The sequence below is a fragment of the Phodopus roborovskii genome, unplaced genomic scaffold (genome assembly GCF_943737965.1).
Source record: "Phodopus roborovskii unplaced genomic scaffold, PHOROB, whole genome shotgun sequence".
NCBI classification, from domain to species: domain Eukaryota; kingdom Metazoa; phylum Chordata; class Mammalia; order Rodentia; family Cricetidae; genus Phodopus; species Phodopus roborovskii.
The window spans coordinates 2,134,875-2,149,124 of NW_026126407.1; the positions used below are offsets into that span (position 1 = coordinate 2,134,875).

A 14,250-nucleotide genomic window follows, 5' to 3' on the forward strand; every position below is an offset into this window, starting at 1 on the left:
ATATATATATATATAATTAGTACAAGCTAAAGTCTGATGGCACGCTCCGATGAATGGAAAGAAAAAAAGGAAAGGACCACTGAGAATGGAGGAAGAGTAAACCATGTTGCTGAATTCCGGAACTCATAAATCAAAAAACTTCCATGAAGTCGCAGCTTCTCCACTTCCTAGCAGTGTGACAAGTTACTTAAGCTTGCTAAAGCACAGCTCTGAGCTTTTTGGTGACCTTGAAGTAATCGTTACTATTGCCGTCTTTATTCAGCCACCAATTCAAGGGTGGTTAGCACATGAGCACCGGAGAGTGTGACTAATAATGGATACTTCGCGCCTAAGTTGCTTGCTCAAGTTATGTTTGTAACTTTGGTGGTGTCCACTAGGCAGGGGTTGAAGAAGACTGCATCTAGGCCTATATCACCCAGAATCATTATATAGCATCCCTCCACGCGAGATGCCCGTCCCTGTCTCTAGAGGGCGCTGCCGCTTAGCCGCCACGGCTGGCCTGGAGCGCGTCCCCGTCCCGCGCGTGCGCGACGCCCAGGTGAGGAGGCGGCTGGGCCGCGGCTGGGCGGGCTCGTCAGTGGGGCGGAGCCCGAGCGGCCAGGGCGGGGCGCGGGCAGCCCGACCCGGGCTAGAGGCGGGACCAGCCGCCGCCGTCTCCGTCTCGCCTCCACGGCCCCCACACACCCCGCAGCCACCGCGGGAGGAGCGGAAGCCGCTGGCCTCGCCCGTCCACAGCCGTGCCGGCCTGAGCGCTGAAGAGCCGCAGCCGCCTCTCTCCGGCCCGACCCCTTCCGAGCGTGCCGTGAGCCCCGGCCCTGGCCCGAGCGCGCCCACCTGAGTGAACGCCATGGCGGAGCAGGAGAGCCTGGAATTCGGCAAGGCGGACTTCGTGTTGATGGACACCGTCTCCATGCCCGAGTTCATGGCCAACCTTAGGCTCAGGTGAGCGCGTCGCGGCTGTCATGCTGGGGTTTCCCGAGAGGGGGCGCTGCTGAAGTGCCTCGGGATTGGGGTGCACAGGGCGAGTAGCTCCCGCGAAGGAGTGCGCCGGGGTGTCAGGGGGTCCGCGGCGCTGGGTGGTCACGCCTCCCCGAGAGAGGACTCCTCCGTGGTGCGGCCTTGGGACTCCAGGGTGTGATGAGGGCTAGGGTTGCACTTTTAGGGGTCTGGGGTCGCCCCTGAGTGGTGTCCGGATTGGGGTGATAGAGGCATGCTGAGTTTGAGGTCGCTGGGACAGCGCCAGCCTGCCCTGCGCCAGGTAAGTGATGAGGGCGGGACCGGATGACTTAATGGAACAAAAATAAAGAAAAAGAAGAACTTTTAGGAGCGGTGTGGTGGCCCTGGCAGGAGGATTGGTTTAAACGAAGCTGGCTTCTCTTCCCGCTTTTGCGCTTGATTTCCCCCTTCCCCGCCCCTTCCCCCCCCCCCCCCCCCCCGGTGTGGTTCCATCCTGTCATTCAGGATGATATCGAGTGAACCCTGAGCTGTCTGTTCCGGGACACGGGCTATTTTTTAGTTACTCGTTCGACGTAATTAGACACGTTTCCAGACATCGAAGAGACTGCTGTACTTGCCAGTGCCAAGATAAACTGTCTGAATTTGACAAGGCGTCCATGGTTTCAGTTTTTTTCAAGGAGTTATGGATGGAGCCCTTGTGTTACTGACATCCTTGAGTATTTAGTCAAAACTCAATGCCCCAAAATGGGCTTCCAAGAGGAACTTATTTTAGAAAGTCTTCTATATGTGATTATTTCATTTTTGATAGAGTAACATGTAAGCCAAGTATTAAAGCAGTTTGACTTAAAGAAAAAGTGAAACTGAGTTTCTAAATAGCTTAAAGTGTGTGTGTGTGTGTGTGTGTGTTCCTATTCATTCCCAGGTTTGCTTTTTCTGTTGTTTGTAAAGCTTATAGCCAATATCACTTCCTAAACTTAAAACCTGAAAAATAATAGTTAGGTTTGGATATTTAACCTCATTTCTCACTGTCAATCGTAATTACACACACGCCTGGTTTACTCTTTGAACCAGCAAAACAAATAGTTTTATCCCTTCTTTTTCTGCTATATAGCTCAGGGTGACCTTGAATTTTTGATCCTCCTACCTCTACCTGTATACTGGGAGTACAGGTGTGCACCACCACACCTGATTTGTGTAGTGCTGGGGATCAAACCCAGAGCTTAGTACATTAGACAATCACTCTATCAACAGACGACAGGCCTGCATCACCAGGCTTCCTAATGTCTGGAGCAAGAGTGTGGAGCACGAACACCTGCCTGAATGCTGCACCTGCCTACCGTAAACTGGCTTTGTTGACCTCTGTTTCTTAATTATAAAGTAATGAGAGTCCCCTCAGGAGTTTTCAGTACTGATATTCTGGGACTCCCTGAGTTTCCTAGGGTAGTAGTCTCAAAGATCCACAGTGTATTCCTAAACAGTGTTGTGTAGTATTATGCAGTCCCTCAGTGTCCTTAAAAAGTCCATTCCAAGAGTCCCTGTGGACTAAAATCTGAGGAAGCTCACCTATAACCCCAGCTACTTCAGAGGGTGATGCTAGAGAATGTCAATTTGAGGCCAGTCTGGGCAATTTATCAAGACTGCATTAAAAAAATGATAATTAGAGGATGCCTGAGTCCTTGGTGTAAGCTGACAAGAGTATTAATCCCTTCCTATCTGTGGGACATATATTACAAAAGACCCCTAATGGATAAACCCTATATACTATGTTTTCGCCTATAACTACAAACCTGTGATCAACTTTATAAATTCAATACAGTAAGAGATGAAAAATTACTGCTATAAAACAGAACTATTACAGCAATATACTTCAATAAAAGGTCGAGTTTCTTGTGGTTTCTCATTCAAAAGATGGTTTTTATGTCATATTCACCCCCATTGATAGCAGATATGAAGTTTTGGATAAGAGAGTCTTATTTGCATAGCCTGTATTACACACATCTTCCTGTATTTCCTTCTTTACAGTCCCAGGGACTGAACTCAAGGCCTTTTGTGCTCTAGGCAAGTGCTCTACCACTGAGCTACATCTCTAGCCCCTCCTATGTTCTTTCAATCATATCTAGTTTACTTTTAATACCAAATATGATGTAATGTAATGTAAATCGTTGTATTATATTATTAGAGGATAATGACAAGAAAAAAAATCTGAACTTGGTTGTGATACAATGTTTTCTCCAAAACTTTTCAGTTCTCAGTTGATTGAGAATATAGGCCCAGCAGTTACAGAAAGCCAACTACAGATTGTATCCATAGCACTGTGATAGCATGTTGTACTTTTTTTTTTTTTGGTTGGTGTTTTTATTTTTATTTATTTATTTATTTATGGGTAGCCTCCCTATGTGTAGCCTCAAACTTAAAGCAATCCTGTTCAGTCTCCTGAGTTCTGGGACTAATTAACATGTGACACCATATTTTATATGTTAATTTTAAGCCAAAGTTTAGATGTCCAACTTATATATAAATGACCTCAAATGCCATCTATATCAAAATGATATAATTACACCTATAAGCAGTACTATGGTGGTTCAGAGTCAATGGCCAAGATTTAGCTTTTCATTTTACTACTTTCTTGGTATAGTCTATGTATATCTTATTTTTTTATTTTTATTTTTATTATTTTTGTTTGTTTGTTTTTCAAGACAGGGTTTCTCTGTATTGTTTTGGAGCCTGTCCTGGAACTTACTCTGTAGACCAGACTGGCCTCAGACTCACAAAGATCCACCTGCCTCTGCCTCTAAGTGCTGGGATTAAAGGCATGCATCACTAATGCCCAACCAATGGATATCTTATTTAAACATCTCTGCATCGTTATCATTTTTTAAAAATAGGGTCATCTTGAGGTTAAGTTAGTTAGTATATGTAATTCCAAAGGCTACTTCCTGGAAAGTACTTATACTGTTCAAAGTTTTCTCAAGTGCATGTAGAGAGTTATGTAAAATAATAATTTCACAAATTAAATTTGTTCAAAATTATTTGAGATTCTCCCCTTTCCCCATGATGGAGTTGTGTACTTTGAGAAGCCTCTTCATAATTAAGCTGCTGTTAATTAGTAATCATTTCAGTTTATCAGATATCAAGTATATTTACTAAGTACATACTACATACAAGACACAATAGTAACACTTGAATATGGTGTCTTTTTTTAAACTTCCATACAGCATATGTACAACACACATAGCATGACATTAGCCAGACTTTTGAGGAATTTTCTGAGTTTCAAGTTGAAGGTTTAGAGTCTGAGTTAAACTAATTTTTAAAGCTTCCTGTTTGCCAGATATGGTAGCCTGCTCCTGTAATCCCAGCACTCAGGAGGTTGAGGTAGGAAGCTTTCAAAGTCTAGCATGGGGTACATACTGAAATTCTGTCTTACAAACCACCCCCACCCCAACAGAAAAGAAAAGGCAAAGTAAACAAAAACACCTCCTCATCCCTCTGTAATAGAGCTAGTGGCTTTAAAAAAATGTCATCATTATTAATATTGTCAGTGCTGGGTGTCTAACCTAGGCTAGGGACTCTGCATGCCAAGAAACTGCTCTATTGCTGAGTGTGTCCTGAACCTTTTTTTTTTTTTTTTTTTTTTTTAAAGTAAATTGAAGGACAACAATTAGAATGTTTTTTCTAAGGCTTTTATATTGGTTGGTTGCAAACTTTAAAAGGTTGGAATTATTAGGGAGAACCTGACTTCTGTGTGCGCAGAAGAGAATGGTGTGATTGTTTAAGGTCCTCTAGAGGATGGATGAGATGGGTAGATGCAAAGAATTATCTCAGAGAGGTGGTATGTCACTGAACACAGGGAGAAAGGCCAAATTTGCTATTAATTCAGAAAACAGAAAAGGAGATAAGCTTTATAGAGCTAAGAATTTGCCAAGTAATTCTGTAAACATAATTGTTTTGGAAGTTCAAAAGAGGGAGAAACCCCACAGGTTGACTCAGAAACACCCCGAAGAGAAGCTGATCTAAGTCCCAGAGGATGAGTAGTGTTCATATAGGTGGACCTGTGGGTGGAGAACATTCCAGGTGGATACAATGGCGTGAGTAGGGGATGGTGGCATGAAAGCTGACTATGTTTAAATGATAGTGAGTGAGCTGTGCTGCCTTCAGAGGAGTTGGTGTTGGGGATCTGTGGGAGGAATCATGAGCTCTCATTAGCAGGATTCCTGGCTAATGCTCAGATTTCCAGTCTGCCTTTCCTCTGCCAGCCAGAATCTTGATGGTCAGATACCTGTCTGTGTTTGGTGCTATGTTGCTTTGGGTAGGTGGGTAGGTTGTCTCCCTACAGTGCCAAGGCTGACCTCAAACTCATAAACCTCCTGCCTCTGATTCCATGTGCTGGGATTACAAATGTTGTGACACCACAGCCAGCATTTGTGTGTGTGTAACTCTTGAGAGTTAGCTGTGTTTCTCATTACACAGATCATCAATTGCTCAGTTGTTAATTCCCTGAAGCTTTAAACATAGTGCCAGTAAGGGTAGCACCATACCTTCTTTTACTGCTACAAACCACAACCCAGATTTAAAACCACCCTCTCTGATACTTTAAACTTCCTGTCATCTTGACATTACCCCACTCCATGACTGTATTTTAGCTTGAGTTCCTGGAATTTGTTGCTGTGCCCTTTGGCTCTCCAGTTCACTTTATTTACAGATGACCAGGCATCACCAAGGCAGACCACATGCTTAGATGAGATGTTAAAAATTTTTCAACATGGGTGGCTTGGGATATACCAGGTATATTCTTTTGGCTGTCAGCAGGTGAAATGGGAGGTGTCTGATTGAGGGGTGGATGCAGGTATGCAAATGACATTCCAGAAGGTGTTTCTATTACTCTGCCACTCCTCATGCTGGCTCCAGTTTGTGCAGCCTGTTCTGGAATGTCTGGTCCTGTGGTTTCCGCCTAGACATTTCTGCATGGACTGCTTCCTTCCTTTTTAGGGTCTGTAACATACAGAGAAGTACCCAAGGCTGCAATTACTTCAGGGGTCTGTGACATCAAAACTTGATTTTAATTTTATCAACAGTGGAAAATTTACATCATTGTGCCCAGCACATAGTACATTCCTTTGTGATAACAGTTTATTGTGAATAGTGAAGAAAGGATTGTTTCAGTTACTTTTAGTAAAACTTTTATGGCATTGGGTATGGCAGTGCACACCTGTTAATCCCAGTACCTAGGGGTCCAAGGCAGGGGAATTCCAGTTCAAGCCCAATTGTGCGTTGTCTCAATAATCAATAAAATATGTAATTTTAAAACTTTTAAAATATCATTTTCAAATTGGAATTGTCTTTTTAGAGCTAGTGGTATAGGTCTGTAGTGTAATTCATAGGATGTGCCACCTAGCATGTGCAAGACCCTGAGTTTAATCCCTAGTACCATCTAAGGGAAAAGACAATAACAACAAAAGAATTGGATTGTTGTTTTCTGCCTTTCCTCTGTTGGAACTAAAGCTTGATTTTTGAACATTTACTCTAATCACTGTAAGCTAACTCTACTCATACTACCTCCGTGTGTGCATGTGTGTGTGTATGTGTGTGTGTGTTTGTAGGCCAACTCTAGTTACTATCTAGTTTTTTAAATTTTTATTGAGACAGTGTCTGTCACTAGCCTGGAACTCATTAAGTAGGCTAGGCTAGCTATCCAGTGAGCCCCAGGGATCTACCTGTGATTGCCTTTCCAGCATTGGGGTTATAAGTGTCACCACACCTGGAATTTTTGCTTGGGTTCAGGGTCCAACTCAGGACTTCCTAATTGTAAGGCAAACACTGTACTGACTGAGCTATCAACTTAGCCCCATCTCCAACACTGGATATAGGTGAGTGTGTGTATGTAGACAGGAGAATGTTAAAGAGATAGTGTGTGTTAGTGTGAATAAGCATATCTGAGAAAGTCAATGCCTATTTCTTGTTCTTGTAACAAAATCTCCCAGTGTCTTGAGCTCCCTTCTCTCCCTCCCAGAAGTCTGCTGTGAGAGGAAGAGACTTGTTCTATTACTTCTTTTTAATTTTTCAGTGGAGGTGGTGGTGGCAAAGTCCTTTCTCTATTTCCAAAGGGCCTGTCCCTAGGACTAAGATTCCTGTCAATTGCATCCTTGTTTTATGATCAAACACTATCCACCCCTGGCACTCAGACCACATTCTGCTTTCCTTGTAGCCACTTGTTAGGGGCAGAGAGCCCTTGCTTCCTCCTCTTTTAGCCTGACCCATTCCTGTTCTTGAGTCTTTCCACATTCCCACCAGCTCCCAACCCTTTCTAAGTGTGCTGTCAGGTGAACGACAGGGAACACCTAGCTGTCCCTCTCTGTGCCCGTCACCTTCACATTACTTTCTGCCAAAAGGCAAAATGTGGCTGCTGTTCCAGAGTGGACTTGAGCTGAGGACACCATCCCTGGGAAATGTGCTTCTCAGATGATGTGAAATGTGTGTGGTAGGCTTCCTACCATCATCTGCTGTTCCTACCTTAAGGATAAAGCATCTACTCGACCTCATTTATTTTGTAGTGCAGGGGGTTAGACTCATGCATGCTAGGCAAGTGCTCTACCACTGAGCTACATTCAAGTTCCTCTTTCTTTTAACCTGTGCCTATTACGTCTTTTCTTAGGGCAGATTTTCAGTGAGGCTGTTGTTTTAGTGGCTCAGGCTTTGTAGTAAGGGCTCTTCTATATCCTGAGGGATATTTAGCAACATCTACCTACTAGATACAAGAACTGCATCTGGTAAAATTGCCTCCAGTTGAGAACCTCTGGCCTAGGCTGTTCTTACTCCCTGGATGTTTTTTCCTTCATCACTGCCCTCATTCCCTCCCTGCTTATCACACTCTTTCTTACTCACCTAGAGACCAGTTCTAAGAAGTCTTTTCCAATTCCACAGACAAGGGATACAGGCACACTTGTTAATAACTGTTAAAGACTCTGCCATGTTCTGTTGTATTCTGAATATTTCTTTCCTTGCTAATCTGTGGCATAGTTAGTCAAAGACACCATTTCTAAAAGTATACCCAAGTTCTCTGGTACTTTGAAACCCAGGGCTGTTGGAGAACCGTCTTTAAGAAAATACAAACTGTGGATGTAAAATTGGGTTAGAGGGCTTTGGTGGTTGGGGAAGGTGTGAGTGAGTGACTGAGAAGCAGGCCTTTTGTTCCTGTCATGCCACAGACTTGGCACTTGTGTGCTCAGCACAACTAAAGTAGTCAAATGTTGGCTAATTGGTCTTCAACCAGGAGAACTATCAATTCTAAGTGTATGTCAGAGCCTGGTGTTGCAGAACTATAATTCCAACTACTTGGGAGACTGAAGCAGGATGATCATAAGCAAGGTCTGTATGAGCTACAGAGTGAGGTCAAGGAGAGACTTGAAATTTATGGAGATTGTCTCAAATTGCAAAGAAAAACAGGACTGTGGTTGAGCATAGTAACATATGCCTGTAATCCCAGGATTTGGGAAGTGGAGGCAGGGGGAGCAGGAATTCAGAGCCAGTGTTGGCTAGTGATTTTGATGCTGCGTGGAACACCCCCACCTCTCCAACAAACAAACAAGCAAACACCCAAAAAAAAAAAAAAAAAAAAAAAAAAAAAAAAAAAAGAAAGCTAGGGATGAAGCTCAGTAGAGGGCTTGCCTAGCACTCAGAGGCTCCAGGTTCAATCTTTAGTACCACCCTCCCCTACAAAGAGGAATAAGAGGCACATAACCTTCTCAGTGTTATCCTTGATTATGGGCTGGGGAGGAGAGGAGCTGTGGAACAAATAGGCAGACAGCAACTAAGGACTCATATGCTTCCATAGAACTCTGTCCACACCCAGTAAGCCATTGGGTCATTGGAAACTTTGGTGAACAAAGTTTTCCCTTCCTTACCAGACCCTGGGTGGTCTTCACACAACATAAACCCACCATGGGTTCAGTGCTTCAGTTCAAACTCTTCCTCCTTAGATTTAGAGGAGAGGTGAATGGCACACTAAATCTTTTTGGCTTCCATATAAAATTCTTTGGCAACTGCTTTTGGAAACGGACAGTCTGCTCTGTGCCTGTTTTGCACATTGGCTTCAGATTGGAACAAAAATGGGAATTTGGGTTTTGGAGCTGCCATTTGGAGTGAATCACCCCCACCGCCTTGTTTCCTCTCCTCTGTGACAGACTTCCAAGACTATTTTTATTCAGGGTCATTTCTTGACCCTGTAGACTTCTGCTGAGTTTAGCTCCCAAATAGAGCCAGATGTGGATGGAATCAAGCACTCAGAAGTCACTACTGCTTTCTTTCATTGCAGGCTTTTGAAGAGGCTGACTCTTAGGTTTGCTTGACTTTGAGCAGGACTGGTGCATTTGATATGAACATGTTCACACAATGATGTGCCTGCACGTCTCTGCACTGAGCTAGCTGCTCACTGATGTTCTCACCATTGTCTGAGCCAGCCCAGCAAATAGAACTCTGATCAAACACTAACCCCATTTCTGATAATTTTCTAAAGACAGGATTGGACCATTGTGTTGTTGCCCAGCCATGCCCAGGGCATTGAGAGGGTATCTTCTGTGGTCCTCAGTGGCTCCAGCCTTAACATTAGCTTCCCCCATGCATGTACCTACTGATATCACTCAAAATGTCAGCTCTACTCATAGGCTGGAGTGAGAGGACAAGCGTCCTTCTAATTGTCTTTTAAACCCCTTGATTGACTTGTCAGTTTTATTTCCTGGGAAAACAGGCTTCTTTCATCTAACTACTCTATAATTATTGGTTAGAGCTCTTGAAGAGATCTATGTTTTCCATACTTTAGTTTGGGGGCATTTGTGTGGCAGAAGAGAAGGGAAAGTGTGCTTGCCACAGGGAGAGTGGAAAGCACATAGGCTTTGAGGCCTGTTGATCCAACTCCTAATCTCAGTTTCACTTTGCCTTCTACTGACATTATGATTTAGTTTCCCTAGACCTCAGTGTCGTTGTGCATAGACAATGATAACTAGGATGGAATCATCTGTGTGGAGAGAGTCTGGTCAGGGCTTAGTTTAATTCCCACTTAACTCATGTTAGGGACTCTTCCCTACTTCTTCTCATGTTGTTTTCCCTCCCTGCCCCACCCCACCCCTGTGAGTGCTGAAGTAGTCGTGTTCTTCCTCCCCCAGTAAAATGGAGGAGTCATTTGTTTTGGTTTTATTTGGGAAGCAAGGTCCTGGATGGAATTCTGGTTGTCTTGTGGAGAAAGCAAGATGTTTCCCATGTTCTACCTGGTTCCTCTAAGCCTCCCTTGTGGGAATAATGGGCTATTGTGAAATTAAATGATAGCATCTGAGTAGGTGGCCAGAATACAGCAGATCTTCAGTGAATGCTTAAACCCTGGCCCAGCCCCTTGGACTGAACATTCCCTGCCCATGCTCCATTCATTCTGTAACCGCCACCTGAAGCAATCGCTTCTCCAAGAGCACCACTATTCCTGAAAACCATCTCAAACTCTCCACAGCAAGCATGGCTGCTGCATTTATTCTGCATGCCATGTTCTCTGCTCTCATGAGCTGGCAACATCAGTCCTTAGACCTAGGCACTGATAGCCATGTGCTAAACTTGTAAGCAGAGTCTCTAAAAATAAAACAATCCTGAAACCAATTTCCGTATTTCACTGTGGATTCTATGTGATTCTCTTGTACTCTCTGGCTTTAAGCTGGAGACTACTTGAATTCTCACTGAGCCCTGTGCTGAGTACTTTACTGGGCTTTCTTTTGGAAGTCACTCTTTGAGAGATAGCTTATTGGGGTAAAGGATGCATTAATGAGTGAATCAGTGTGAAATGAAATACAGACCCCAAATAAACAGTGCGGATAATTCATCATTCTATGTACTCCCTAGATAGAAGAAATCAACGTACCATATTTTTTTTAAAAGAACTGATGACAACATAATTAAGAGCTGCACATATGTATTATTACAACCCAGAGAGGATTGAGAATTGAGATTGGAAGTGGTTTGGGCATACTCTGTAGAAAAGGCACAACCTAAGCAGACCCTTGATGGAAAAGAACTGTCTCTCCTTTGGAAACAGTGTTTTTCCTGCTGCTTTCTTGCCTGAGCCTCCCTGGATGCCCTTTCTTCTGTTTCTAGCTACTCAGTGTGAATGAGCTCAGTGTGAATGGGCTGGCCATGCTGCTAGCCAGCTTCCATTGCACAAAGCCTCTTTCCTCCATAACGGCTGCACCTTTTCAGTCTTCTCTTATGCTGTCTTACAGTTAGAGACAATTGTCTTACAATTACAAGTTGAATTGATAAAAATTCTCGTAAAAAACCACATACTGCCAGGCAAGGTGGCTTGCACTTGTAATCTCAGCCCTTGAGAGAGTCTGAGGCAGAAGGATAACCCTGAGTTAAAAGCCACTCTGGGTAGGCCAGCCTTGGAGGCATTCATGTTCACACACATACCCTCTCTGAGATCACATACTTCTGAGGCAGCCCAGGCACATTAGTATCCATTGCATAGTCTGGTTACTCTCTTTCATGCCTCCCTGTGGCCCTCCACTGAAATGAGGGACTGGAGTTTTCATTTCTGAGAAGTGAGTTTGTTTTGTGGTTCTGATGAGACAGATCTGGGATGGAGTGCTAAATGCCATTGTGAAGGGGTGTGCACAGTATTATAGTTCAGTTTATTCTTGGGGAGGCAAGTCCTTGTGACAAGGGAGAATGGCCAAGGAAAAGTTTGCACAATTACAATTGCTGGCTCATCTCTGAGTCTAGAAGAGGATGGGGAACAGGAAATCTCCCCTCCCTTTATCTTATGCTCAATTACTGAACTTCTGAGACTCAGCACCCAGACTGTTGTGTACTGTGATCATGACACTGTGGGTGGGAGATGTTTGTGAGGCAGCCTGGGAATTAGATCATGGCGTCTAACATTTCCTTGTGGAAAGCAGGGCATTTTAAAGCAAAGGATTCCATAAGACCTTTGAACAGTTGGGAAAATCTATCAAGGTCATTATCTGACTCCTTGTCCATACTTTGTCCCCTTCTAGTTTCCCCCATGCCCTTGCTATACCCTAGAAGGTACCCCAACTTGCAGTTCCCACACAGCTGCTTCATGGGTGTTGCCATTCTGACTAACCAGGACTCCCTTCATCTCCCTCACATTATACTCAATTTACAACATAGCAGTAGATCTCACGTTAGTGTGATTGAATCATTAACATTTACCAGAAAGACCACTTCCTGCTGAACAAGAATTTTCCTAGAGGAGCATAGGCTACTACAAAGTTCTACTACAAAGTTCTAACATGTCCTTCTAGAATGATTGGAAGGCATATGAAAGAGCAAACACAGCTTTCTTTTCATTTCTCCTTTCCATATTTCTCCCACGATTATATTACTGTATTGATTTTAAAAAATTTCTATTTACACAGAAGGTTCACATAAGCAATAGAAGCAATTGAATTTGTCCAAAAAAAAAAAAAAATGGCTTCACCTAAAACAATGAAGCAAACATCAAGAGAAACTCAGTTTTTTTGTTTGTTTGTTTTTTCTGTGACCACAAAGTCAGCTTTGAGGACTTGTCCAATGGAGGATCATCTGGAGCGGCTGTCTGAGGCTGCTGGCCCATCTCAGGTCACTGCTTTGTCTGCAGCATCAAGTCAGGAAAAATGCCATAGTCAATTTTTAAAAAGGTCAAATACTGTTGAAAACACTTAGACTTATTTTGAATGACCTTACCGTTTGTCTTGTTTCAGTTCTGACTTACATAGATATCTTGGTCATTTTGAGTTTATTATAGGAATAGTCATTAATATTATTAGGTTGAGTTAGCAGATTCTGTTATCCTTCCCTAAATTCTTACGATTAAGAGGAGAACCTTTTAAAACATATAACAAAGCAGACAGTTAAAAGTCAATCCTCGCCTACATGAGACCATGTACCCAAATCCCAAACAAACAAAATTCTCCAAACTAGTTTAAATGTCCCTAAGTTACAACTATGAGAACTTGTAATCATATTCCACTAGTTTATCTGTCAATTTGTGTTTATGTCTTACCTTAGCCTCTCTGTCCTGAGAGCCATGCAAAGACTAGTCTCCAAAGGGCTATTTCCAAGCATTCAGGACAAAGATGATTTTACCTAAATGTATGAGTGAATAAGTAAATGCATAGTATTTAAGCATCTTTGTTTCCTTGTTAAACTATGCGTTTTTGTTTTCTAAAAGATATGATCTTAGCCCTGTATGGTCTGGAACTTTGTAGACAAAGCCATCCTTAAACTTGTGATGATCTTTCTACCTCTAGAGCACTAGATTTCAGGCCTGTGCCATTATGCCCAGCTTCATTTAATGTGTTTAATGTATTCTTTTTACTTGTTGTGTTTTATGGATTATTATTTTTCTGTTGTAACTTTAGTCTTTGGGAACATAAGAAAATAAAATTACTGTAGCTCTCAGGGGAAGAGATACTACAATGTGTTTGGGGGTCTTAGTGAAATGGTGACTACCTCTTTTTTTTTTTTTTTCCAGAAGTTTGTAAAGTTGCTGGAGAGATGGCTCAGTGATCTCTTCTAGAGGACTGAGTTTGGATCCCAGCACCCACATTGAATAGCTTCACAACCACCTGTAACTCCAGCTCTGAAAGGATTCTACACTCTCCCCTGGCCTCCACAGACACCATTAACATGTGGCTGGGGTGCACACACACACACACACACACACACACACACACACACACACACACACACACACACACGAGTAAGTCTTAGGAAAAAGTTGTAGAACTCAGGCATGTGATACCTGAGCCGTAGATAAGATGGAAATCGATGCCAACTGTTCTGAAACATTGAACACTCAGGCATTGTTGCTTACTTTAGCCAGTTAACTGCATTTTCACCATAGTCCCCAATTTTTCACAGCAGCATCATGCTTTCATTCAGCTTTGTATCATTTGTTAAATGTCCACAAGGCAGACAATTTGTTAATTTTAGTGTTGCTTTTTAAAAAATCAGTACTCTATTATTCCTGGCCAAGGGGGTGCATGAGGAGCAGCCTGGGATTCCAAGTAGGTTCTGCGGCTTTCAGAGAATTCTCCATTTGGAAAAAGCACTGAGCATTGAGAAAGCAGCTTATAAACTGCTGCTACAGACTTAGACCTTTAGCCCCATAAACAGGTGCACCCCAACATTAGAGATATTCCCAACTGAAAGCAAAAGTGGTGGCACCATATAAAACCAAGGAGACATGTGAGCTCTGTAGTTGTACATGACTGCACCACTCAGTTCTTTGGTTCTCAGAGCCTGTGTGGCCTA

The 14,250-nt window shown here is 43.1% G+C and overlaps 1 protein-coding gene across 1 annotated transcript in view; it reads left to right on the forward strand.

The window, feature by feature from the left end:
* The first annotated feature begins 619 nt into the window (after positions 1-619).
* The window catches only part of Myo1d (myosin ID), a 290,165-nt gene continuing 276,534 nt past the window's right edge, over positions 620-14,250 (forward strand). Inside the window, exon 1 of the mRNA XM_051179782.1 lies at positions 620-942. Coding sequence (XP_051035739.1) covers positions 848-942 — 95 coding nt within the window. The 5' untranslated portion in view covers positions 620-847. The remainder of the gene's footprint in view (positions 943-14,250) is intronic.